Genomic DNA, 24,357 nt, shown 5'->3' with positions numbered 1-24,357 from the left:
CCATATGAACAACAGCCAATCGTTGTTCATGTAGCCACCGCCCAGCCGGATGGCAGAGTTACCATATAGAAGCACTTTGTAGTTCTACAATTACTGACTGTAGTCCATCTATTTATCTGCAAGCTTTGTTAGCCCCCTTTCATGCTGTTCTTCAATGGTCAGGACCCCCACAGGACCACCACAGAGGTGGTGGATCATTCTCAGCAGTGACACTGACATGGTGGTGGTGTGTTAGTGTGTGTTGCGCTGGTATGAGTGCTGATGGTGTTTTTAAACACCTCACTGTCACTGCTGGACTGAGAATAGTCCACCAACCAAAAATATCCAGCCAACAGCGCCCCGTGGGTAGCGTCCTTTCTAGTGACCACTGATGAAGGTCTAGAAGATGACCAACTGAAACAGCAGCAATAGATGAGCGATCGTCTCTGACTTTAAATCTACAAGGTGGACCGACTAGGTAGGAGTGTCTAATAGAGTGGACAGTGAGTGGACACGTTATTTAAAACCTCCAGCAGCGCTGCTGTGTCTGATCCACTCATGCCAGCACAACACACACTAACACACCACCACCATGTCAGTGTCACTGCTCTGTAGTGGTCCTGTGGGGGTCCTGACCATTGAAGAACAGGGTGAAAGGGGGTTATAAAGGTATGTAGAGAAACAAATGGAATACAGTCAGTAATTGTAGAACTACAAAGTGCTTCTATATGGTAAGTGGAGCTGATAAAATTGTTTTAATATATATATATATTGTGTGTGATTGACAGGTTTCGGACGGACAACGGGAGTCCTCTCGATTCGGACAGCAGTCCTCACTGGTGTGGAATTCCCGTGCGTCAGAACGCACCCGGCAGCACGTTGACCAACGGGAGCGAAAGTGGAAGCAGCACCCCGTCCGACCCAGTACCCGCTGTCAGATCCACCATCAAGTCTTTTGACAGTGTTAAAAGTGAGGACCTTCTAACATTAATTAACAGTAACATTATCACAGTAATTCACATATTGCCAAAAGTATATGGACACCAGATCATGTTCATTCTGAGGGGCAAGAAAGGGCAGCTCTGACTGTTTCGGCCGGCTCACTCCTTTAAACTTAGCCTGCGGTTCCCGAGCTTTGGGAGGAAATGAGATCTATCAGCGTTTGATTTAAAAATAACAAGCGTGTCAGATTAAAGGGTTTATTTAATGTGCTTGGAATAATAAGACAAAGAGGTGGGTTATTAATTCCTGGGACCATTTATCTTTGAAGGATGGTGTCGTTGCACTTTCACAATGGCCTCATGAAACATAGTTCATGGAGTTGTCTGGCCCCGGATACTTATTCATCCGCTAGTCAGGCAGCGCCAACGGCTGCAGGATTTAGAGGTTGCGAATACCCGGCTGGCTTTGACGGGAAACTAGGGATGAAACTAGGGATGTAACGATACACTCTACCCACGATGCGATGCGATGCAATTTACGATACAAATAAAGAAAGTATCCTCATCGTATCGAATCTCGGCTGCCTGCCAGCTAAGGCTGAGTGGCTACATGAACGACGATTGGCCTGTCGTTCAGACAGGGGCGGGATTAAAGCCATATGGGGACTCTCTCTCAGACTAGTGTGATTACGACCTCTGCTGGCTGGTCGGTGGCACCTGCACGGAGATGGGAAAGGAGTGCGGTAGAGGTTGTGCTGTACACGTGTCGGAGGGGGCGTGGAGCAGCCTCGTCCTCCCCAATTAGGAGCAGGGACCAGCATTAGTGAGAGGATGGTTGATGGGTAGAAATTGGATGAGCTAAAAGTGGGAGAAAAAAGGGGGGGGAGAGTATCCTCACGTAAATAAATGTGGCTGGAAAATTCTGAACCTGGCAACCCTGTAGTGACGTCAACCAGGCGAGGTGAATAGCGCCAGTGCCCTCTGCTGTTTAAAAGTGAATATCGTTACCATATTGTTATCATATTATACATGTAAACCGATTTGAATCGTTACACGTGTGAATCGATTTTTAACTGTCTTGTGGTGCATCGTTACATCCATACGGGAAACCACTGCAAAATCCATGAAGTTCTACAAGTTTCTCCATGAACGTCTGGCATTTACGTTGCATCCACTGTTCCAACCCATGGACCTAGCAAGCATTCCTCGAATTGTTACAATGGGTGTGTCTAAAACACCTCAACTTAGAAAGGGTGTCAAGATACATTTGGCCATATGTTTTTATTGTATCTAATGTTTCTTTCAGATGGACCTGGCAGCCCAGTCCAGATGCCTGCATCTCCCAGAAGTCCTCTGAGTGGGATTCCAGTCCGTACTCCTCCTCCTGCGGCTGCCGTCTCACCCATACAGGTCCTAAAGATCCAACAATGTACACCAATCAGGCATAACATTATGACCACGTCCTTGTTTCTACACTCACTTACCATATAGAAGCACTTTGTAGTACTACAATTACTAACTGTAGTCCATCTGTTTCTCTACATGCTTTGTTAGCCCCCTTTAATGCTGTTCTTTAATGGTCAGGACCACCACAGAGCAGGTATTGTTTAGGTGGTGGATCATTCTCAGCACTGCACTGACCAATAGTCCACCAACCAAAAACATCCAGCCACTGATGAAGGTCTAGAAGATTACCAACTCAAACAGCAGCAACAGATGAGCAATCGTCTCTGACTTTACATCTACAAGGTGGACCAACTAGGTAGGAGTGTCTAACAGAGTGGACAGTGAGTGGACACAGTATTTAAAAACTCCAGCAGCGCTGCTGTGTCTGATCCACTCATGCCAGCACAACACACACTAACACACCACCACCATGTCAGTGTCACTGCAGTGCTGAGAATCATCCACCACCTAAATAATACCTGCTCTGTGGGGGTCCTGACCATTGAAGAACAGAGTAAAAGCAGGTTAAAAAAAAGTATGTAGAGAAACAGATGGACTACAGTCAGTAATTGTAGAACTACAAAGTGCTTCTTTATGGTAAGTAAAGCTGATAAAATGGACAGTGAGTGTAAGAACAAGGAGATGGTTTTAATGTTAATGCAGAAGTGCGAGCACTGTGTCTAACAGCATCAGCAACGTCTAGCAGCTTTAAGGGAGCTTCTCACCCACAGAGACAGGAAGACTGTGGTGACAGTTCCCCCTTTCACCATGACAATGACCCAAAGCATACAGCCAAAACAACACTAAAGTGTGTTCAGGTCAAATCTCTGAGTGTCCTTGAGTGACTCAGATAAAACCCAGACGTAATCCTTATCAAACATCTGTAGATAGACTTGCAGATGGTTTCCAGAAACATATCTTAGAAGGATCTGCCATCAAGAATGGGATAAACAACCCAAATCCGGTGTGTAAAGCTTGTAGCGAGGTATTTGAGAGGATGTGCAGCTGTAAATGCTGTCAAAGAGGCTTCCTCAAAGACTTAAATTTCAATCCACTCAATATCAAAATCACATCACTGGGAAGCATCCAAAAAGTCAAGAGGGTCTGAATACTTTCTGAGACCAGTATTATAAAGTCATGTCCTTTATTACAGAGGCATTCGGGTGTCAAGCCTTTGTCGAAGACCTTGGACAGAAGAATCAACTTTGGTGATTCCTCCCACTCAGGTACTTAATAAATGACTCAGCAATATGACTCTTCATGATTCAGTGACGTAGCATTTTAGGGACAGTAGTTTGATTGAGATTGCAAAAGGATATAGCTTGAGTTGGTGTTGAGGACCCCCATGACCCAGTGTCTGACCTTTGAATTGCTCTTCTGACAGAATGGGCATTTCCGGTAAAGTGGACGCTAAGGGGAAAGCTAACTCCATATAAATGCTGTTGATATTTGGAACTGAAATTAGATCGCTAACAAGCTCGTGGCCTGGTGTCCACATACTTTTGGCCAATCTGTGTAAATAAAAATATAGATTTGACTACATGTCTACCTAAATCTGCCCATCAAGATTACTCAAATTACCAGTGTGCACTTTTTGTGCAGGTTTTCTCCTGTATACAACACTGTTTTGCCAAAAATATGTAGACACCAGACCAAGAGCTGACTAGAGCAAAACCATGGAAATTCATGTACAGTTTAAAGCTCTAAAATCACAGAGTAGATAGCCTGACCATATGTGTTACGATCTTCGGTAAGCTTCCATCTCTGGCAAGTGAAAAGAAGTGCCCAGAGTGTTGGCGGGGGAGTGCGATTGTTTATGTGTTTTATAGCCAGCCTCGAACTTTCAAATCTCTGACTGGGCATTCAACAGGCAAAACTGGCAGTGCCTGAGAGAGGGTAGTCGATGGGTCGATCTTCAGTAGTCTTCCATCTCTGGCAAGTGAAAAGAAGTGCCAAGAGACTGCTTATGTGTTGGAGGGGGAGTGCAATTGTCGACGGTGCAGGGTGTTAACCAGGGTAGAACACTACTGTGGGTAAAGAGCAACAAACAACAGAGGAAATGCAAAAAGGGAAGTGGCCAAAATAATGGAAGCAAGGTACAAATCGTAAGAAGGCACAAGTGAAGAACGTTTCTTAAGACCTCCAGCTTTTAAGTTCAAATCTCTGACTGGGCATTCAGAGGTACACTTGGCAGTGCCTGAGAGAGGGTAGTCGACGGGCTTCCTTACTGCAGCTCCAAATGCAACCTCTGTTGGCTGGTTGAGGCATCTGCACATGGGGTTGATTCAGAGAGTAGCATAGCGTGGCCATACATGTTATGATTCTTGGTAGGCTTCCATCTCTGGCAAGGGAAAAGAAGTGCCCAGAGAGTGCACGTGTTGTAGGGGGAGTGCAATTGTCGACAGTGCAGGGTGTTAACCAAGGTAGAACACTACTGTGACTTTAAAAGAACAAACAACAGAGGGAATGCAAAAAGGGAAGTGGCCAAAATAACAGAAACAAAGTACAAAGAACGTTTCTTAAGATCTCCAGTTTTCAAGTTCAAATCTCTGACTGGGCATTCAGAGGCAGACTTGACAGTGCCTGCGAGAGGGTAGTCGATGGGCTTCCTTACTGCTGCTGCAAATGCAACTTCTATTGGCTGGTTGAGGCACCTGGACATGGAGTAGCATAGCTTGGCCATACGTGTTATGATCTTTGGTAGTCTTCCATCTCTGGCAAGGGAAAAGAAGTGCCCAGAGAGTGCACGTGTTGTAGGGGGAGTGCAATTGTCAACAGTGCAAGCTATTAACCAAGGAGAGGGGAAATGTGTATAGCTCTTGATTGGTCCACATGGGTACAGTCATGCTAGAAATGGCTCCTAAATAATTAGGATGGCATTTCTACATAATTTACACATGGTGGTTTGATCTCGTCTCATTGACGTCTCTCTTTTCCAGCCGATGAGCTGAAGCCGTCATCTCTGATGAGGAAGAGTCCATCTCTTGAGTCGGTCATCAAGACTCCAGGTGCGCTAAGCGGCAGAACATCCCCATTCCCCTACAGTCGGGCCAACAGTAAGCTCAGGTAAGTGTTGTTCATGAAGACAAGCTCATGACATCTATCTGAGGATCACATGCCCTAATAGATGTACCTTTCGGGCAGAGACATTAATGCTTAATGGTTTATTTGGTATGAAATGTCAGCTGTGTGATAATATGAGCTTCTCGACCATTTTCACTCTTCAGCACGTTGACACGTTCAGAGATGTTTCCTCTAATCCAAGCACTTACTCCACTAAGTTCTGTGGTTTGTACCTACACTATATTGCCAAAAGTATTCGCTTGTCTGCCTTCACACGCATATGAACTTGAGTGACATCTTGCAGCTATAACAGCTTCAAGTCTTCTGGGAAGGCTTTCCACAAGGTTTAGGAGTGTGTTTATGGGAATCCAGAAGCGCATTTGTGAGATCAGACACTGATGTGCTCTAATTCATCCCAAAGGTGTTTTATCGAATTGAGGCCAGTCAAGTTCTTTCACACCAAACTTGCTCATCCACGTCTTTATGGACCTTGCTTGCTTTGTGCACTGGTGCGCAGTCATGTTGGAACAGGAAGGGGCCATCCCCAAACTATTCCCACAAAGTTGGGAGCATGAAATTGTCAAAAATCTCTTGGCATGCTGAAGCATTAAGAGTTCTTCCACTGGAACTAAGGGGCCGAGCCCAACTCCTGAAAAACAACCCCACACCATAATCCCCCCTCCACCAAACTTTACACTCGGCACAATGCAGTCAGACAAGTACCGTTCTCCTGGCAAGCGCCAAACCCAGACTCGTCCATCGGATTGTCACTCCAGAGAACATGTCTCCACTGCTCTAGAGTCCAGTGCCGGCGTGCTTTTACACCACTGCATCCGGTGATGTAAGGCTTGGATGCAGCTGCTCGGCCATGGAAACACATTCCATGATGCTCTCTACACACTGTTCTTGAGCTAATCTGAAGGCCACATGAAGTTTGGAGGTCTGTAGCGATCGACTTTGCAGAAAGTTGGCGAACTCTGCGCACTATGCGCCTCAGCATCCGCCGACCCCACTCTGTCATCTTTCGTGGCCTAACACTTTGTGGCTGAGTTGCTGTCGTTCCCAATCGCTTCCACTTTGTTATAATACCTTGGACAGTGGACTGTGGAATATTTAGTAGCGAGGAAATTTCACGACTGGACTTGTTGCACAGGTGGCATCCTATCACGGTACCATGCTGGAATTCACCAAGCTCCTGAGAGCGACCCATTCTTTCACTATTGTTAGTAGAAGCAGTCTGCATGCCTAAGTGTTTGGTTTTATACACCTGTGGCCATGGAAGAGACTGGAACACCTGAATTCAATCATTTGGATGGGTGAGTGAATACTTTTGGCAATATAGTGTAGTTTACGTTATTTTGGTCTACCCTGTTTAACGCCTCACACCGTGGACACCAGTGTCACCAGTGGTGCCTGTACTACAGTTTGACCACCACTGCCCTTATAGCATTGAGTCACATGAACAGGCGATGATGACACTGCCAGTGTTAACACAGGGCGATAAGCGATCAGCGATTCAGGCGACAAGAGGTGAAAAATCGCTGCCGGTCTGAATGTAGGGTCAGAGGGGCGAAGCCAGTGTACTGTAGTTCCAACAGTGACCCCTACTGCCTGATTAAAATCTGAGACGAGCTGAGGAAAACAGAGAGAATAGTGTGTTCCTCCCTAAATGCTTTCTGTAAGTAGTGCCTCTCACTGGTGTAAAAAGAGGGCACTATTGGCTGTAGGGTATGAGTGTTGTGCAACCTGCAGGGGTTGCTAGAGTGTGCTCAAAATGATGCAAAAAAGAGAAGAAAATCAAAAACCATTTCGTAGAAACCAGAAGCTTGTTCCTTGTTTTCCTTGGCTCTGTCATCTTTAAAGTTTCCTGACCCCCTGATTTAAACTCCTGCCTGACCGTGATTCCTGAGTGCAACGACCCTGGTGTCTTCGCCTCTTCCCGGGAGACTACGCACCGATAATTCTTCACGCGCTCTCACACTAAAGCTCGTTCACAACGTTCCTCGAATTCAAATAAACACAACTCAAAACAGCCCTTAGCATGGAGGGTGTATGTACGTCTAAACAAACACGTCTCGCAGCAGGAACGCACGTCGCATATTGCGTTTTATTCTGCAGTGTAAAGCTGTAATCATGTACGAATGTGGTGCGAATTACTGCGTATGCATGTGTGTGTTTGTGTATGTGTGTGTGTTTGTCCCCTGGTGTTAGCGTGGAAAGAACAGACCCTCTGGCCGCTCTGGCGCGGGAGTACGGGGGATCTAAGAGGAACGCTCTACTGAAGTGGTGCCAGATGAAAACAGAAGGCTATCCGGTAAGGACCACAAGGGCGGACCTTGTCCCCTCACTTCACCCCTGGTCTTCTTTGCCTTTCTTTATTTTCGTTATTCTGCTAGGTCTCCACTCATGAGGTGCTGGAGAATTCACCAGGGTGTGGCACTGTACACCCTATTGTGGTGGGTCTTCAACTTTTTAGACCAAGTACTACCCTTCAAGTATGGCTTAGGCCCTTAGCTCCTCCTCCAACTCGTGCGCAGCCCTTAGCGGTACCCTTTTTCACACATGCATTTTGCACAGACGCCTCTCTATCTGCTAATCAGGGTCCTTACTCAGCGTTTGAAGACCCCACCCACATAGTCCGGTCATCCCGCCCTAACAGAAATGTGTCTGCTGCAGGCACTGCCAATTATGCCCGCTAGATGGTGCCCAGCCGACCGGTGGCAACACTGAGTTTATAACCGAGGAGTTCACAATATCCCGCTGCGGCACCTGTTTTTAAGTGAAAGTGTGGGGCACTCTGGTGGCGTAGCGGTCTAATATGCTAGCCAGTGCGGACAGCTTCAACACTTGAGTTGGAATCTAGTCAAGCTGTCTGTGCTAGTGGTGGACGATTTAAGGAAGGCATAGTGTGACTCCACCGCACACTATACAGCTCTGAAGTATGGTGGTGGGTGCATCATGATTAACGGTAAACAAATTACATGACTTTTCTACATAGTCACCTTCCGATGCATTTTTTTCCAGCGTCGTATCAACTTCCTAATGCCATCATTTGGTTGAGCACATAGCCACTGATGCACCACATGAATATCTTCTTCCCCGTAAAGCTTCTTTGAGCATCCAAAAAGGTGGAAATCAGATGGCGCTAAATCCGGACTATGAGCCCTCTCCAGTTGCTCAGACTATGATCCCTCGTAGATTAAGATCAGGCTGCTGGAGCTCCTCCACAACAAACTCATCAAACCATGTCTTTATAGAGTTTTTTTCACAAAGCTGTTGCCACAACGCTGGAAACCGACTATTTACGTTTTATGTTGTTTTTTTGGTTTTTTTTACGATGTTAGCGATGGATTGGCTGTTAGCGCAATAATGTTAGCACAAAATACAGCAGGGGTTTATTTCTTCATGTTCCCACAGTCAGTTGGCACACGTCATGTTTACCCTGTTTCACCTCTGACAGGGATAAGGAACGTGCCCCGGTGGCGCCGCCGGAATGTTTTAAGCTGCTTAAAGGAACAGCCAGGACTTTTAATCTTAATTAGGCTTATTATTATTATTATTAGTAGTAGTAGTAGTAATATTATTATTACTATTATTATTATTATTACTATTACTACTATTATTATTACTATTATTATTCGTATTATTACTATTATTATTATTATTACTATTACTATTATTATTTTTATTATTACTATTATTATTATTATTAATTATTATTATTATTATTACTATTATTATTATCATTACTACTATTATTATTACTATTATTATTATTATTACTATTATTATTATTATTACTACTACTATTATTATTATTATTATTAATTATTATTATTACTATTATAATTATTATTATTACTATTATTACTATTTGCTTTGTGCAATTTTTAAATTAAACAGCTTGTTAATTAAATTGATATTCTCCAGCCAACTCTGTTTTCCGCGAAATCATGTGACTTACAGTGGTGCAGAATGCTGGATGATACCGTTGTAAAGAGTGCGGTTAGGTTTGAGTCATTTCCTGTTTCCTGTTTGATTTCTAAGCCACTTGACACCTGAGCAAAAAACAAAAGTATTAAATCATGATCAGCTCGGGATGTTCGGAGCCCTGAGGTTAGGTCAAAACAACAGAAACGTACGGACGTCCAAAACCAGGAGCGTTAATACAAAGATGGACTCCCCAGCTCCCATGAGGCTTTAATATTCTTCTTTAACATTTTGCTACAAAATATTGCAGTGTGTGAATCTGTGCCCATTTAGTCAGAAAAAGCGTTTGTCAAGTCGCGATCTGATACAGGACGACAGACATGGCTTGGAACGAATGTTCCAATTCATCCCAAGGTGTTTTGACCTCGAGGCCAGGGATCTCCACCGGCCATTGGAGTTCCTCTACAACAAACCCATCAAACTACATCTTCAAGGACTTTGCACGAAGCACGTCCAGGCCGTTATCTGGAGAACAACTGTAGCCACAGGCCTCGTCTCTATCCACACTGACTCACCAACCTTCTGAAATCTGAACTTAACCTGACCTGAGGAAAAGGTCAGAGCAGTCATCCACGCCTCAGTCATAAAGGTCATTAGCTGTTGGGTTTTAGCGTCTCACGCTCAGCACGGAGACTCGGTACGGTCACTAATGACCATCCAACATGCAAAATAGACAGCGTGCTAGACTGGAAACACTCCTGAACCCCTTTTCTTAGGGTATCAATCTCAGTTAGGTCAGGTGACCTGTATAGTAACCTTTTTAGTAACATCACTTGAGGCAGTTCTCATTTCCTGAGAAGATGCTCATCAGATATGGCTATTATTGTTCTCCTCCAAGCATTTTCAGCTGTCTGGTGACCTTGTAAGTGCAACTGTTTGAAAAAATGTGGCTGGAATCCCGTGCCTCGGAGGAAACACCTGTTAGCCCAAACCCTCCCGCCCTAAATACAATATGGAAATCTTAGCCAGCGGGAGGAGAGTGGCTACTAAATTTGGGTGGAATCTGGGTCAGTGAATACATTTGCATACTCAATAGTCTGATCGTTAATGTATAACGTTAAATATTAGATTATTGATGTGCTTAGGTAAATCACATACCACTGCATGGTCTTCAATCAAATTTAGAGAACTGGAACTTCAGAACATTATCATGTTAGGCTTGATCTAAGTCCAGTAATCGGGATGTTTAAGTGTCCTACAGCTGTGCAGGTACAGAGACAAAGGAAAGGAATTTAAGGTCAGCAACAAAAGAGTTGCTGCATAATCCGCTAGCACACCAGTGCCAAGATTCTAAGCTCCCGGGTTCGAATCTCGGCTCTGCTACCGGTCAGCTGGGCGTCTTCTGATCAGGCAGAATTGGCTTTAAGTATGCAAACAAAATTGGCTTCCAGTCTGCTGGGTGGAAAAGACAGGACCTTGGTTGGCTCTCGGCTCTGCTACCGGTCGGCTGGGCACTCTCTAGCAGGCACAATTGGCTTTAAGTCTGCAGACAAAATTGGCCTCCAGTATGCTGGGTGGGAAAGACCGGACCTTGGTTGCCCAGGGCGCCTGTACAGAGAGTGGAGGAGCGCAGAGATTGGGTGTGGCTCTTTGTACGTGAAGCCTACGGCTCTCAGCTCTGCTACCGGTTGGCTGGGCACTCTCTAGCAGGCACATTTGACTATTGTCTGCAGCAGACAAAAATTGGCTTCCAGTCTGCTGGGTGGAAAAGGATTCCTGTACAGAGAGTGCAGGAGCGCAGAGATTGTGGCGTGGCTCTCCATATGCAAAGCTAATCAGAATCTCTCCAGATCCTCTGGGCTACACATTGGACGAAATGAGTTCCCTCAGAAGTGCCCCCTGTAGAACTGCCCCAGGGATTCAGTTTGGGTTTCTGACTTCCTGACTTACTCTCTGGCTCTTTGGCTAGAGGACTTGTTAGTTTCTGGTAACTCAGTCAGTAAATGGTAGTGACATTCTGGTTCTGTCCAAAGTTTTGTCGATGAATGCATGCAGCTTCCCCGTTGTCGTCTTGCTGCTACCCATTTTCTAAGTTCCCCTGTCCGGTTCCTGTGGTGAGCAATTTTGGGTTATACTTGGGTGGGTGGACCGAGTAGCTGGCGGAGTTGCTCTTCTGTTAATTTTCAAATCTGTCCCTGTGTTTCTCCATGTTTCCTAGTGCAGAAGTTCTGCCCCAGTAATTCAGTAATCGACCAGTTTTTCAATTCTTGTGTCCCCATTTGACCTGTCCTTGGGTAAACCTCCTGCAATTGGGTCCATCACCATCAGTACTACCAAATATGACACACTCACCACCCAGTGACCCTCCTACTGTATGTCTTTGTCCTGTGAACCCTCCTCTTCAGCTCTCTTCTGCGGTTTTGAGTAGTTTTAAGGTCAGGGGACTGGGATAGCCATGACAAAAGCACGATCCTGTGGTCATCAAACCACAAATGCTTTGAATCATTGTCCTCTAGAAAGATCAAACCACAAGCCAAAATCCTATCCTGGTTTTTATGGCCTTTGGAATCTCCTGTATAATCATTTTTCTTTTAACGTCAAACTCATTGTCGGTGTTTGTTGTCAAAATACCACATTTTTATCCAAAGGTGGCATCTAATTGTTGTTTTGATGACTTGGTAACCTTCAAATGCGACATTTTTCTGCAAATCAATACTGTACTGCTTGGAAATGCTTTACTTCTCAAACCATCCTCCTTATACTGTACTCTGGCAAATGCCATGGCCTAGTTTTTAAAGCCATTGTTTAACAGCCATTGATGAAGGGTTGTGTTGACGCCAATCCAATTAATTACCCCGGCATATGTGTCGCTTTGTATTTATACTTCAGTAATTCTGACAAACATTTATAATAGGAGACAGAATTGATAGCTGATAGCTGGTTGTATGGTAGCAGTAACTCTCTAAGGTACCGGTCACACCCCAAATGTTCTGAAGACTGCCTAGACCCAAACTTTGGAGTGTTAAGAGGGTTCTTGGGTCCAGAAAAGAAACTCGCCAGCTTTACCAGTTCTGCAAGACTGATGTGACCAGGAACTTCAATCTTATTCAAATTCTCGGTCACCTCCAGACTCCAGAAAGCGGCAACCTGTGCAAACATTATATCATTGTGCCACTCTGCATCTGCATCTTACCCATTAGCACAACCTTTACCATGAAAGGAAAGGATGAGGGTTAGGGTTAGGGTTAGGCCCAAGACAACTGATACACTGGTTCCTCGGCCAGATCAAGTGCTCCTTTTGCTTTTCGTCCTGCCCACAGGGCATCAGGGCTGTTCAATCTATAGGCCTGTACATCGTCTCTGGGGACCTTTGCGACTCGAAGACCCTTTGTTACGTTTACATGGTGCCGCAGGGCTCCCTGTTACCATGTGTGACCGCCAGTGCCTAACCAGATTACAGGTTAAAGGCTGTATACTGGAGGGGAAGGACTTACGCAATGACGGTGCTTATTTGTTCGCCATATAGGCTAGCCAGAGGCAGCACTGGGTGTGTCACAACATCTAATGTCCCAAACGTACACATCATTTGTTTAAGTGCACGTGTGTTCCTGTCAAATACTGTTGACTGGCGACAGGTAAGCGTTAATCATTTTCTGTGTGTGTGTGTGTGTGTGTGCGTGTGTGTGCGCAAGCATACAAGTAAATGTGTTTTGCACCGAGAGACCAGATTGGCCGTCTAAGCTCAGGCAAATTGACAGAAGGTGAAGAACAAAGTAAGGCAGGCTTGACACCAGGACTACAATAAAAGCAATTCCTCCAGGGATGTGAACTGACACACACACACACACACAACGCTAGCTGACCTGCTTTTAATTTAATGCGTTGGTACCCGGTCAATACATGTGCAAGGTGGCTGGAACATGGCTCATTCTTAAATGTGCATCATCAATCAGGACAGACTTTCATTAATGGAACACTGTTATGGCTTTAAGTGAATGATGAAGCTTTAAAGAGGATACCGACGCATGTGCTAAGGGGAATTACCGGGGGTGACAAAAACAAATAATGTTTTGCTATTTTTACCTCCCCCTATGCTCAATATAGTGCAGCATGATCTCTGATTCTGTCATGAAAGATTTTTTCTGGATTGTTTCAATTTTCCTAATTGTGAATGCGCTGATGCTTGCACAACACTTGGTCTGATCAAGGAGAGTCGAATCCCCACACGCCCTATTTGACGCTTGTCAAATCTGCAGCCGCTCTTATCACCTGCCAGTGTTGGTCCCATGTGACAGCCCCCCCCCCACTGGCGCAAAGGCAGCGGGAGGAGACCCTGTCCGACCTTCCCTCCCTCAAACAGGGGGAATAATGAGCCCTGCCAAAATGTTCTTCCAGGTAAATGAACAGTTTAAGGTGTTGACTTGGCCTCCAAACTCTTCAGACCTTTATCCAATCCAAGCAAGCATCTGTAGTCCAATCCATGGAAGGTCCAAATCTTGCTGCTAAAGTCGTGTTGCCAGCTACCCAGGACATCTTCAAAGGACTTGTGATCTCTTGTGAGGTCAATGCCTTGATCGGTCAGAGCTGTTTTGGCAGCACAAGAAGGACCTACACGATATTAGGCAAGTGTAACTCACTAGGAAGGCTGGTGCCCACAATTCTCTGGGCATTCTTCACCCCACTCTTGAGTGTTTACCTGTCTGATACAATCCGTACCCACGGTTTAGTAATCCGTACCGTACCCACAGTTTAGTAATCCGTACCCACAGTTTAGCAATCCACACCCACAGTTTAGTAATCCACACCCACAGTTTAGTAATCCGCACCCACAGTTTAGCAATCCACACCCACAGTTTAGTAATATGTACCCACAGTTTAATAATCCGTACCCACAGTTTAATAATCCGTACCCACGGTTTAGCAATCCACACCCACGGTTTAGTAATCCGTACCCACAGTTTAATAATCCGTACCCACAGTTTAGTAATCCGTACCCACAGTTTAATAATCCGTACCCACAGTTTAGTAATCTGCACCCACGGTTTAGCAATCCACACCCACAGTTTAGTAATCCACACCCACAGTTTAGTAATCCGTACCCACAGTTTAGTAATCTGTACCCGCAGTTTTGTAACTGTACCCTCAATTTAGCAATCCATACCTACGGATTTGTAAATCATACTCTCAGAATTAAAATCTGACCACGGTCACTTTATCTGCACTTTTTGTTAGTGACCCCTAAGGGGCTTCGTCGGAATCAACTCAAATGAAAATAACGTTGTTTTTTTTAATAAAATGCTACACTGTATTTTCTTTTTAATTATGAAGTATTAAGAATCAGTGATACATTTAAGGTAAAAAATAAAAATGTTTTTTTTTACATTAATTAATTATTAATAATTTTTTTACGGATAAAGAAGAGACAAAATCAGCTTTTTAAATGTTTTTTTTTATTTCTTATAATAAAATAAATAAAGCTAAAACATCTCAATTAAAATTTAATTCTGTTATTCCTGTTACCAAAATAAAAATGCGTCCACTCATCCGAATTGAGGTTAAAACTGTAGCCGACTGTGGCTCATTGTGGGGGTTTTTTGTTTAGTTTTTTTGCTTTTTTTAAACGTATTTATTTTTATTGTTTGGGTTTCTTTTTCCACTAGACAAAACAAAGCCATGCTAAAAATAACCTCACACAGCTGTGTGGAAAAGCAATTCCTTCTTTTTCATGTCTGCTTCTAGACTTTTCCCTTACTGAGTGAATTCAGACCGTTAACGTGACAGGAAAATGACTTTTTAATTTTATTTTTATTTTTTAAGTAATTAAGTTATTCAAAATTGAGTCAACATTTTTTATTTAGGAAACACTTTTAATTCATCCCAGATCATTACTGTGGAAAAGAAACTGCCTGCTTGATCTTAGTAACATGGTCACTGTAGACGTCGGAGTTGGGTAGGCAGCCCAGTGGGTTAGACCGGTGAACCCTGGGTCTTTGGGTTCCGTGCTTAACTTGGTTGCAAACAGTCATGTGTTGGTGTCCAGCCAGTCTATAACAAAGCTGAGATTTAAACTCAAACTCAAAGGTGGTGGGCTACTGCACCACCGATCAGGCAAAACATTATGACCACCTTCCTAATATTGTGCTGGCCCCCCTTTTGCTGCCCCATTTTTATCGGAATCAGCATTAACTTCTTCAGCAATTTGAGCTACAGTAGCTCGTCTGTTGGATCTGACCACATGTGCATCAATGAGCCTTGGCCGCCCATGACCCTTCCCGTCGGTTTACCACTGTTCCTTACTTTGACCACTTTTGATAGATACTGACCACTGCAGACCAGGAACACCTCACAAGAGCTGCATTTTTGGAGATGCTCTGTCCCAGTCGTCTAGCCATCACAATTTAACCCTTGTCAAACTCGCTGAAATCCTCACGCTCGCCCATTTTTCCTGCTTCTAACATCAACTCTGAGGATAAAATGTTCACTTGGTGCCTAATATATCCCACCCACTAACAGGTGCCGTGATTAAGAGATGCTATTCATCAGTGTTGTTCACTTCACCTGTCAGTGGTCATAATGTTATGCCTAGTCAGTGTATATCTGTTTTGACTTTCTGAATGTGTTCTTGTTGAGACTTTGATCCATAGAATACTCCTGAGTTGTAACTGACTATAACAAGTTTTTGTAGGGTGCCCGGGTGGCGCAGTGGTCTAACACACTAGCACACTGCTGTGGAGTGTTCGAACCCGAATATGAGCGGAGTCACCCACCTGGCTGAGCGTCTACACAAACACAATTGGCCATGTTAGAGGGATGAAAGGTCAGACGAGGTCTTGTCCTGCTGCTGCTGCAATATGTACCTGTGCAACTGTTGGGAAGGGGGGTGACATGGAGCTTAGCATGGCTCTCCGTATGCAGTATGAAACACTGGTAGGTGATAAGAAGCGACCGCAGACTGGTCATGTCAGAGAGGGTGTGGTTATTCTGCTCTCTTCGATCAGATCGGGGTTTGTTCCTTGTTGATCCTTGTTTCTACACACATTGTCCATTTTATCAGCTCCACTTACCATATAGGAGCACTTTGTAGTTCTACAATTACTGACTGTCCATCTGTTTCTCTGCATGCTTTGTTAGCCCCCTTTCATGCTGTTCTTCAATGGTCAGGACTTTCCCAGGACCACCACAGAGCAGGTATTATTTAGGTAGTGGATCATTCTCAGCACTGCAGTGACATGGTGGTGGTGTGTTAGTGTGTGTTGTGCTGGTATGAGTGGATCAGACACAGCAGCACTGATTGAGTTTTTAAACCCCTCACTGTCACTGCTGGACTGAGAACTGTCACTGCTGGACCAACCAACAGCGCCCCGTGGGCAGCGTCTTGTGACCACTGATGAAAGTCTAGGGGATAACCGACTCAAACAGCAGCAACAGATGAGCGATCGTCTCTGACTTTACATCTACAAGGTGGACCAACTATGTAGGAATGTCTAATAGAGTGGACAGTGAGTGGACACGGTATTTAAAAACTCCAGCAGAGCTGCTGTGTCTGATCCACTCATACCAGCACAACACACACTAACACACCACCACCATGTCAGTGTCACTGCAGTGCTGAGAATGATCCACCACCTAAATAATACATGCTCTGTGGTGGTCCTGTGGGGGTCCTGACTGTTGAAGAACAGGGTGAAAGCAGGTTAAAAAGATATGTAGAGACTACAGTCAGCAATTGTAGAACTACAAAGTGCTTCTATATGGTAAGTGGAGCTGATAAAATGGACAGTGAGTGTAGAAACAAGGAGGTGGTTTTAATGTTATGGCTGATCAGTGTATATTACTGTATTAACCAAAATCCATAGTAAATTAAATACAGTCACTTTTTTTCCCAACATGACTGTAGGAATCAACTTCCGTTTTGACGCAATAACAGTGAAAAGATCCATAACTCATTATAAGTAATTCAACCCGGCCTACAGTCTGCCTTTTCAGTTTATTACATTGACGTTGGATGGGATTAAGCCGTGACTCCACACAGGCCGGTCAGCTCTTTACTGGAGTGTCATTGTTTACTGTAACATTATGACTTCCTTTTTACTGAAACTCAATGACCCAGCCCAAACCATGAAAAATTAGCCGCCGCCCATTATCGCTCGTTTATCAAATTTTACAATTTGGCATTCCAGATGGTTTGGCTTCATTCATGATCGTAATCGTTTATGATAGATGAGCACTTAGTGTCGGGCTGGATGAGCTCGTGTGGGCTACCGCTTTTGTGGCTGCTACAGCGCAATAACAGCACTTACAGTTGATCGCGGTGGGCTGGGTCAGGAATTTGGACGAATCGATTTTCTGAACATTGAAGACACGCAGTGACATTCTACAGACCCGAGTAGTTGTGTCTCAATGAGATATGGTAGGATTTAAAGTCACTTCCATGCTACGCCAAGTGCGATGCCTACTGCCCGGTCAAGGCACTGCATGAGAGGTGGCGTTTCTCTTTGCGTGAAAGAGCGCGTTGGCTACCTTCCAACGCATGCGCAGTCACCGACCCCTTCCTATTCGTCAATACTTTGATAGATTCTTGCGTGAGGCCAGTCTTGCGCATGGAGAGTCACACACTGATCTCTGCATTCCTCCACCTCTGTACAGCACTACTAACTAGGATCCTTACACAGCAATGAGACTCCACTCCGTTTGTAGTACCACCCAGCAGACCCAGTGTCCAATTTTGGATGTGGCAGATGCCAGCGCATGTGAGTGTCACATTAAAAGTAGGGCTGGCCAAATCACTGGATCGGATATCGGAAGGAAAAAAACGTGTAATCCGATCCGATACTGTTGCTTAATGTAAATAACACTTAATGTAAATAACACTTAATGTAAATAAGGCCATAGTTTGTGTGTAAAGCAAATAACACACAAAGATACGTTCGGACACAGCGCCGTTTATTGCCACTCACTCTGCAACTGCCGTAACAAGGTGCATCTTGATGATGTCATTGACATGTACCACTGATCTACAACTCATCTGCAACAGCCATTCAGAAATTAAAACACACTGATCTACTTCAAGTTTTATCATTTAAAAAAAAATCATCTACTACTGCCACATCTAAGCACACTGTTTAAACACAAGAAAAATTGCTTTATAAATGATAAATCGCTCAACTGAGATAAAGAAAACCTATCTTGTCCCAGCTTGGAGATCTCTCACATCCTCAACGATTAATCCATTAGTGTTATGAAATAAAACAAACTACACTGTTTCCCGTTCGCCACAGACATCCTCTTCAAAATCCAGCAGGGTTTAATAATCTAAAAACGTGACAGAACTTTAACGAAAAATCTCAACTCAATCGCGTCAATTCTAATTGGTCCATCGCGTTTGATTGAGCTTCCAATTGTAGACACATTGGACGACACGCCGTAAAGCGGGATGTGTCACGTGAACAACAGCTCGAACGTAAGTGAAACCAAAAATGCTGCTAAATGTTCTGTGTGTAAAAGTTAAAATAAAAACAGCAGTTTTGCATCAGTGGGATGTTGTAGGTTCAGTATTTATTCCTTTAGAATATTTGTTTCACAATCTGAGCATTGTTATTTAGATAGGGAATTTAACCATGGTGCATTGCGACATGTATTATTACTGCTTAGTTCTTTGAGAGGAGAAATGACGGTACAGGATATCGAGCCAGCCCTAATTAAAAGGCATATTGCTCTTCAGTACCAAATAATCCACCCCTAATATGTCTAGGAAGACTGCTCGGATGCATGGGTGTGCCTGACATGGCTTAATTTACTAGTTAGAACAGGGACAACATCAAACTTATGGCTTTTTCAATCACTGACCACAGTGGCACCCAAGAAAAATAATATGAAAAAATAACAATGGAATTCATTCCCAAATCCCTATTATCCCGAAATCTCCTACATTTACATTTACATTTTCAGCATTTAGCAGACGCTTTTATCCAAAGCGACTTACACAATGAGCGCAACACAATGAGCAATTGAGGGTTAAGGGTCTTGCTCAGGGACCCAACAGTGGCAACTTGGTGGTGGCGGGGCTTGAACCGGCAACCTTCTGTTTACTAGTCCAGTACCTTAACCACTGAGCTACCACTGGTCCTACATCATGTTCCCACTGTATTTTTATACTTTCTTTGATCCCGTTTGTTTTGGTGGCTTTTTAAGAGGCTGAACAAAAAGCAGACCTCGGAACGCTGTTTGTTCAGGATGAACACAATGAGAAAAGAAAACAGGGGGTTCTTACAGAGTCGCTCTTACAAACAAGAGGATTCAGCTGTTCACGTCTCGCTCGGCCTCTCGTACAAATATAAACAGTGCTGCAGGGGGGCTTTGGATCTAAAAAAAAATCGACAAATCTGCCACCTCTGTAGTGCAGAAAGCCTTATGGAAACGGCAGGGGAGCGAGACGTAGACACAACTAAAGTCGAGTCATGATGCCACAAGGGTTTGAAGGCGGTAAATACTGAGGTAATGAATTTCTCAGAAGTCATGGTTACAGTTCCTCAGAGACATTCTTTTATACCTACTGGACTGCTGGACTGAGATCTGAGAGGACTATTCCAGGACCTGGCCTCCCTTACATGTTTACCTTGCAGTTAAGAATCTCAGAGTCTGTTTGTCATCGTGGTACTGAGTCCTGCTGCTCCAGTGAACATTGACTTAAGGGCAGAGATGTTCACAAGTCACCAAATACAAGTCCGAGTCAAGTCACGAGTATTTACGCTAGAGTCAGAGTCAAGTCACAAGTCTTTACACTAGAGTCCGAGTCAACTCACGAGTCTTTAGGCTAGAGTCCGAGTCAACTCACGAGTCTTTAGGCTAGAGTCCGAGTCAAGTCACAAGTCTTTAGGCTAGAGTCCGAGTTAAGTCACAAGTCTTTTGGCTAGAGTCTGAGTCAAGTCACGAGTCTTTAGGCTAGAGTCCGAGTTAAGTCACAAGTCTTTTGGCTAGAGTCTGAGTCAAGTCACGAGTCTTTAGGCTAGAGTCCGAGTCAACTCACGAGTCTTTAGGCTAGAGTCCGAGTCAAGTCACAAGTCTTTAGGCTAGAGTCCGAGTTAAGTCACAAGTCTTTTGGCTAGAGTCTGAGTCAACTCACGAGTCTTTAGGCTAGAGTCCGAGTCAACTCACGAGTCTTTAGGCTAGAGTCCGAGTCAAGTCACAAGTCTTTAGGCTAGAGTCCGAGTTAAGTCACAAGTCTTTTGGCTAGAGTCTGAGTCAAGTCACGAGTCTTTAGGCTAGAGTCTGAGTCAAGTCACGAGTCTTTAGGCTAGAGTCTGAGTCAACTCACGAGTCTTTAGGCTAGAGTCCGAGTCAACTCACGAGTCTTTAGGCTAGAGTCCGAGTCAAGTCACAAGTCTTTAGGCTAGAGTCCGAGTTAAGTCACAAGTCTTTTGGCTAGAGTCTGAGTCAAGTCACGAGTCTTTAGGCTAGAGTCCGAGTCAAGTCACAAGTCTTTAGACTAGAGCCGAATCAAGTCTTTAGGTTAGAGTCCCAGTGCAGTCACAAGTCTTAAAGCTAGAGTCTGACTCAAATCCCGAGTATTTAGGCTAGAGTCCGAGTCAAGTCACAAGTCTTTAGGTTAGAGTCCGAGTCAAGTCACAAGTCTTTAGGCTAGAGTCTGACTCAAGTCACGAGTCTTTAGGCTAGAGTCCGAGTCAAGTCACAAGTATTTAGGCTAGAGTCCGAGTCAAGTCACGAGTCTTTAGGCTAGAGTCCGAGTCAAGTCATGAGTCTTTAGGCTAGAGTCCGAGTCAAGTCACGAGTCTTTAGGCTAGAGTCTGAGTCAAGTCAATATAATATACACAACTGTCACACTTAACTAATGTTAATGTTAATACAGGTGCTCAACCACTGGGTAAATATTGTTTCATTTTTCCACCCAGGATATGGGTAATCATTCAGCGTCCATTTGAAGCTACTCATCTGATAATATCCTCTTGACCTGCAGCGACCGGTCAATTCTGGGCTCTGATTCATGTCGTCTGCTGCGCTAGCCATTCCGCCGCTGTTGCAGTAGCTCTTGAGATCACGCAGACACCGGCTGCCCCTGTCAGCTCGGCTTTATTTCCAGTGTGTCTGTGCCGTCTTGGTGTCTCAGCCTGGCATCTCCTATTGTCATGATTCACAGCGTTGCCTCTGCCTTCTGCTCTTAACCTTGACTTTCCCAAACCTTGACAACAAAGGGACTGATTTGCTAGCAAGATCCAAGATTAAGGCTAGTACTCATTGAAATAAAAATAAAAAAAACAGTCGATCGCTAGCGTTTCCACAACACAACAATCTACAAGACCATGATAGGAATTTTTTGCTCAACGGGATATTCCACTAGCACACCAACGTCGAGATTCTGAGCTCCTGGGTTCAGATCTCAGCTCTGCTGGGCGCCGTCTAGCAGGCACAGTTGGCTAATGCCTTCAGCAGACAAAATTGGCTTCCAGACTGCTGGGTGGGAAAGACCGGACTACCGGGTGGGGTTATCAATGCTGTGTGAGGACCTTGGCTGCCCAGGGCAAGTGGAGGAGCGCAGAGATCGGGGCGTGGGTCCGACGCAAATTCGCTGTAGTATAGGTGAATAAGTGGCGATTGCTGGACCGCGCACACATCCAAGGGAGTGTGTGTCAGGTGATTATACACCCTCCTTGGCTGATTGGCTATGCTAAATTGGGAGAAAAGTGGGTAAAATGCATAAAAAGATCATTAGAAAACATATAGATATAATACAGTAGTTACAGGACTGGGCGTGTCACAATATGACAGGCTGATCTGGCCGTCTTAGAAACCTGAAAATGCCATCACAAGCCAGCCAACGACCGTTCCGGCTCTCAATGAAGGAGCTAGCAGAAGTGAAAGGGAGAACGCATCAATCACCTGTGCCTCTGTGCCCCCTCTGCCACCCAAACAGGCAATGCAGAAGGAATTCATTCAGCAGATGAGCCATGCTACATTTTGAAAGGTGATTGTCAAACAAGAGAGACTGACGCGTCAAACATCTGTGCCTCCGTGCCTCCTCTGTCCACCAGTCTGGCAACACAGAGGGAATTCATACAGCAGATGAGCCACAATACACTTTGAAAGGGATTTAAATCAATAATTTGTGCCCCTTTAGTACTTACAGTCTTAAATTTTAATAAAAGATCTATCGAATTAGAAGAAATCTCTATATTAGATCTATATTAGATACCAGTGACCTATCATAGTATATATTTATGAGCACTTTATTAGGTACACCCATCTGGTACGTTCATTCATTGATTCATTTATAAGCTACAATGATCATGGAGATTAACTTTGAGGGTATACAATTACTAACTGTAGTTTATCTGTTTCTCTGTACATTTTTCTCTCTCACCCCCCTGTGTCTCGTTTAACATATGAAAAGGGCCACAACAGGGCCCATACTAGCCAGATGTTATTGGGGTGGTGGACCATTCTCAGCCCTGTAATGACACTCACTGAGCACTTTATTAGGTACACCCATTATGGTACATTTATCTATTGATTATTTTATAAGCTATCATGGAGAATAACTTTGAGGGTATACAATTACTGACTGTAGCTCATCTGTTTCTCTGTACATTATGTCACCCCCTTGTACCTTGTTTAACACTTGAAAGGGGCCACCACAGGCCCATACTAACCAGATATTATTGGGCTGGTGGACCATTCTCAGCCCTGTAATGACACCGAGCGTTCATTGATCAATCAGATTAACTTTGAGGTTATACAACTACTGACTGTAGTTTATCTGTCTCTCTGTAAATTTTTCTCTCTCACCCCCTTGTACCTTTTTTAACACTTGAAAGGGACCTTCATGTGTCCCACACTAGCCAGATGTTATTAGGGTGGTGGGATTCTAACATGTGGTTTGTTGTGTGGTATCAGGTGCAGCAGTGTTGTTGGGATTTGTAAAAGCCTTTATGTTAATGCTCCAATCAAAAGTATAAAGCCAACAGCATCCTGTGGACAGGAGCGAGTCTAAAGGAGCAGAATTTGACTCGTAAATAGGTGTGTCCACTTATTATTTATTATTTTAATGAAATCATACCATGTGTTTTAAATACTGTATGATGACATAGACGTGTTGTATGACTTCCTCTCATTGACACATGAATTTTCCATGTACGTAGGGTTAAAAAAAAGCCACGCAAGGAAAGGTTGCGTCCCTAACTGATCTAAATTTCCTCCCAGTGTTTCCCTTTGTAGACAGCTGCTGGAACAGAAATAGTCCCAAATTTCATTAACAGATGATGCAAAGCCACAGGCCGCTCATATTTATTGAGGAAATGACAATGGGAGGAACAAACGCCGCTATCGTACTTAGCTGTCAGCCTCGGCCTAATGCTGTAATCAACCTAAACGTACTTGTACATTTCTTCTCTCTATTATTAGTGTGATTGCTGTAGGCTTATTAGGTAGTCTTCTTCTTATTATTATTATTATTATTATTATTATTATTATTATTAGTCTTATTATTGTTATTATTAGTAGTAGTCTTATTATCATTATTATTATTTTATTGTTATTATTATTATTATTATTATTGTTGTTATTATTTTATTATTGTTATTTTATTATTATTATTTTATTATTATTATTATTATTATTATTGTTATTATTATTATTATTTTATTATTATTATTGTTATTATTATTATTATTATTATTATTTTATTATTATTATTGTTATTATTGGCTTTCTTCATCCTCAATGTTTGAGATATCAACACCGTTCCAACTCTAAATTGTCCATCCCGTTGATGACATCATGACTTGCATAGAGCTTTTGAATACCTGAACTGATGCATGTTCTTTCCACTAAACTGTCACAAATTCCTACAAAATCTTGTGGAAAGACTTAAAGCAGCAAAGGAGGGACCGAGTCCATCGTACTGTCCGACAAGCTCATGGTCAGCTGCGTACGTTTTATCCCCCGCATTTAAAACGTTCGTCCTGCTGGTCAGGTTCTAGACACG

At 43.8% G+C, this 24,357-nt stretch overlaps 1 protein-coding gene across 2 annotated transcripts in view; it reads left to right on the top strand.

The window, feature by feature from the left end:
* Positions 1–24,357, top strand: part of specc1 (sperm antigen with calponin homology and coiled-coil domains 1) — a 96,935-nt gene that overhangs the window by 49,188 nt on the left and 23,390 nt on the right. For both annotated transcript variants that reach the window (XM_062988201.1, XM_062988202.1), the window contains 5 exons: positions 768–949; positions 2,227–2,330; positions 3,520–3,592; positions 5,306–5,432; positions 7,641–7,743. In XM_062988201.1, the coding sequence (XP_062844271.1) occupies positions 768–949; positions 2,227–2,330; positions 3,520–3,592; positions 5,306–5,432; positions 7,641–7,743 (589 nt within the window). The remainder of the gene's footprint in view (positions 1–767; positions 950–2,226; positions 2,331–3,519; positions 3,593–5,305; positions 5,433–7,640; positions 7,744–24,357) is intronic.

This window comes from Trichomycterus rosablanca, chromosome 26 (genome assembly GCF_030014385.1).
Source record: "Trichomycterus rosablanca isolate fTriRos1 chromosome 26, fTriRos1.hap1, whole genome shotgun sequence".
NCBI lineage: Eukaryota > Metazoa > Chordata > Actinopteri > Siluriformes > Trichomycteridae > Trichomycterus > Trichomycterus rosablanca.
The sequence above is the reverse complement of the archived record's forward strand: the minus strand, read 5'-3'. Positions and strand labels throughout refer to the sequence as shown.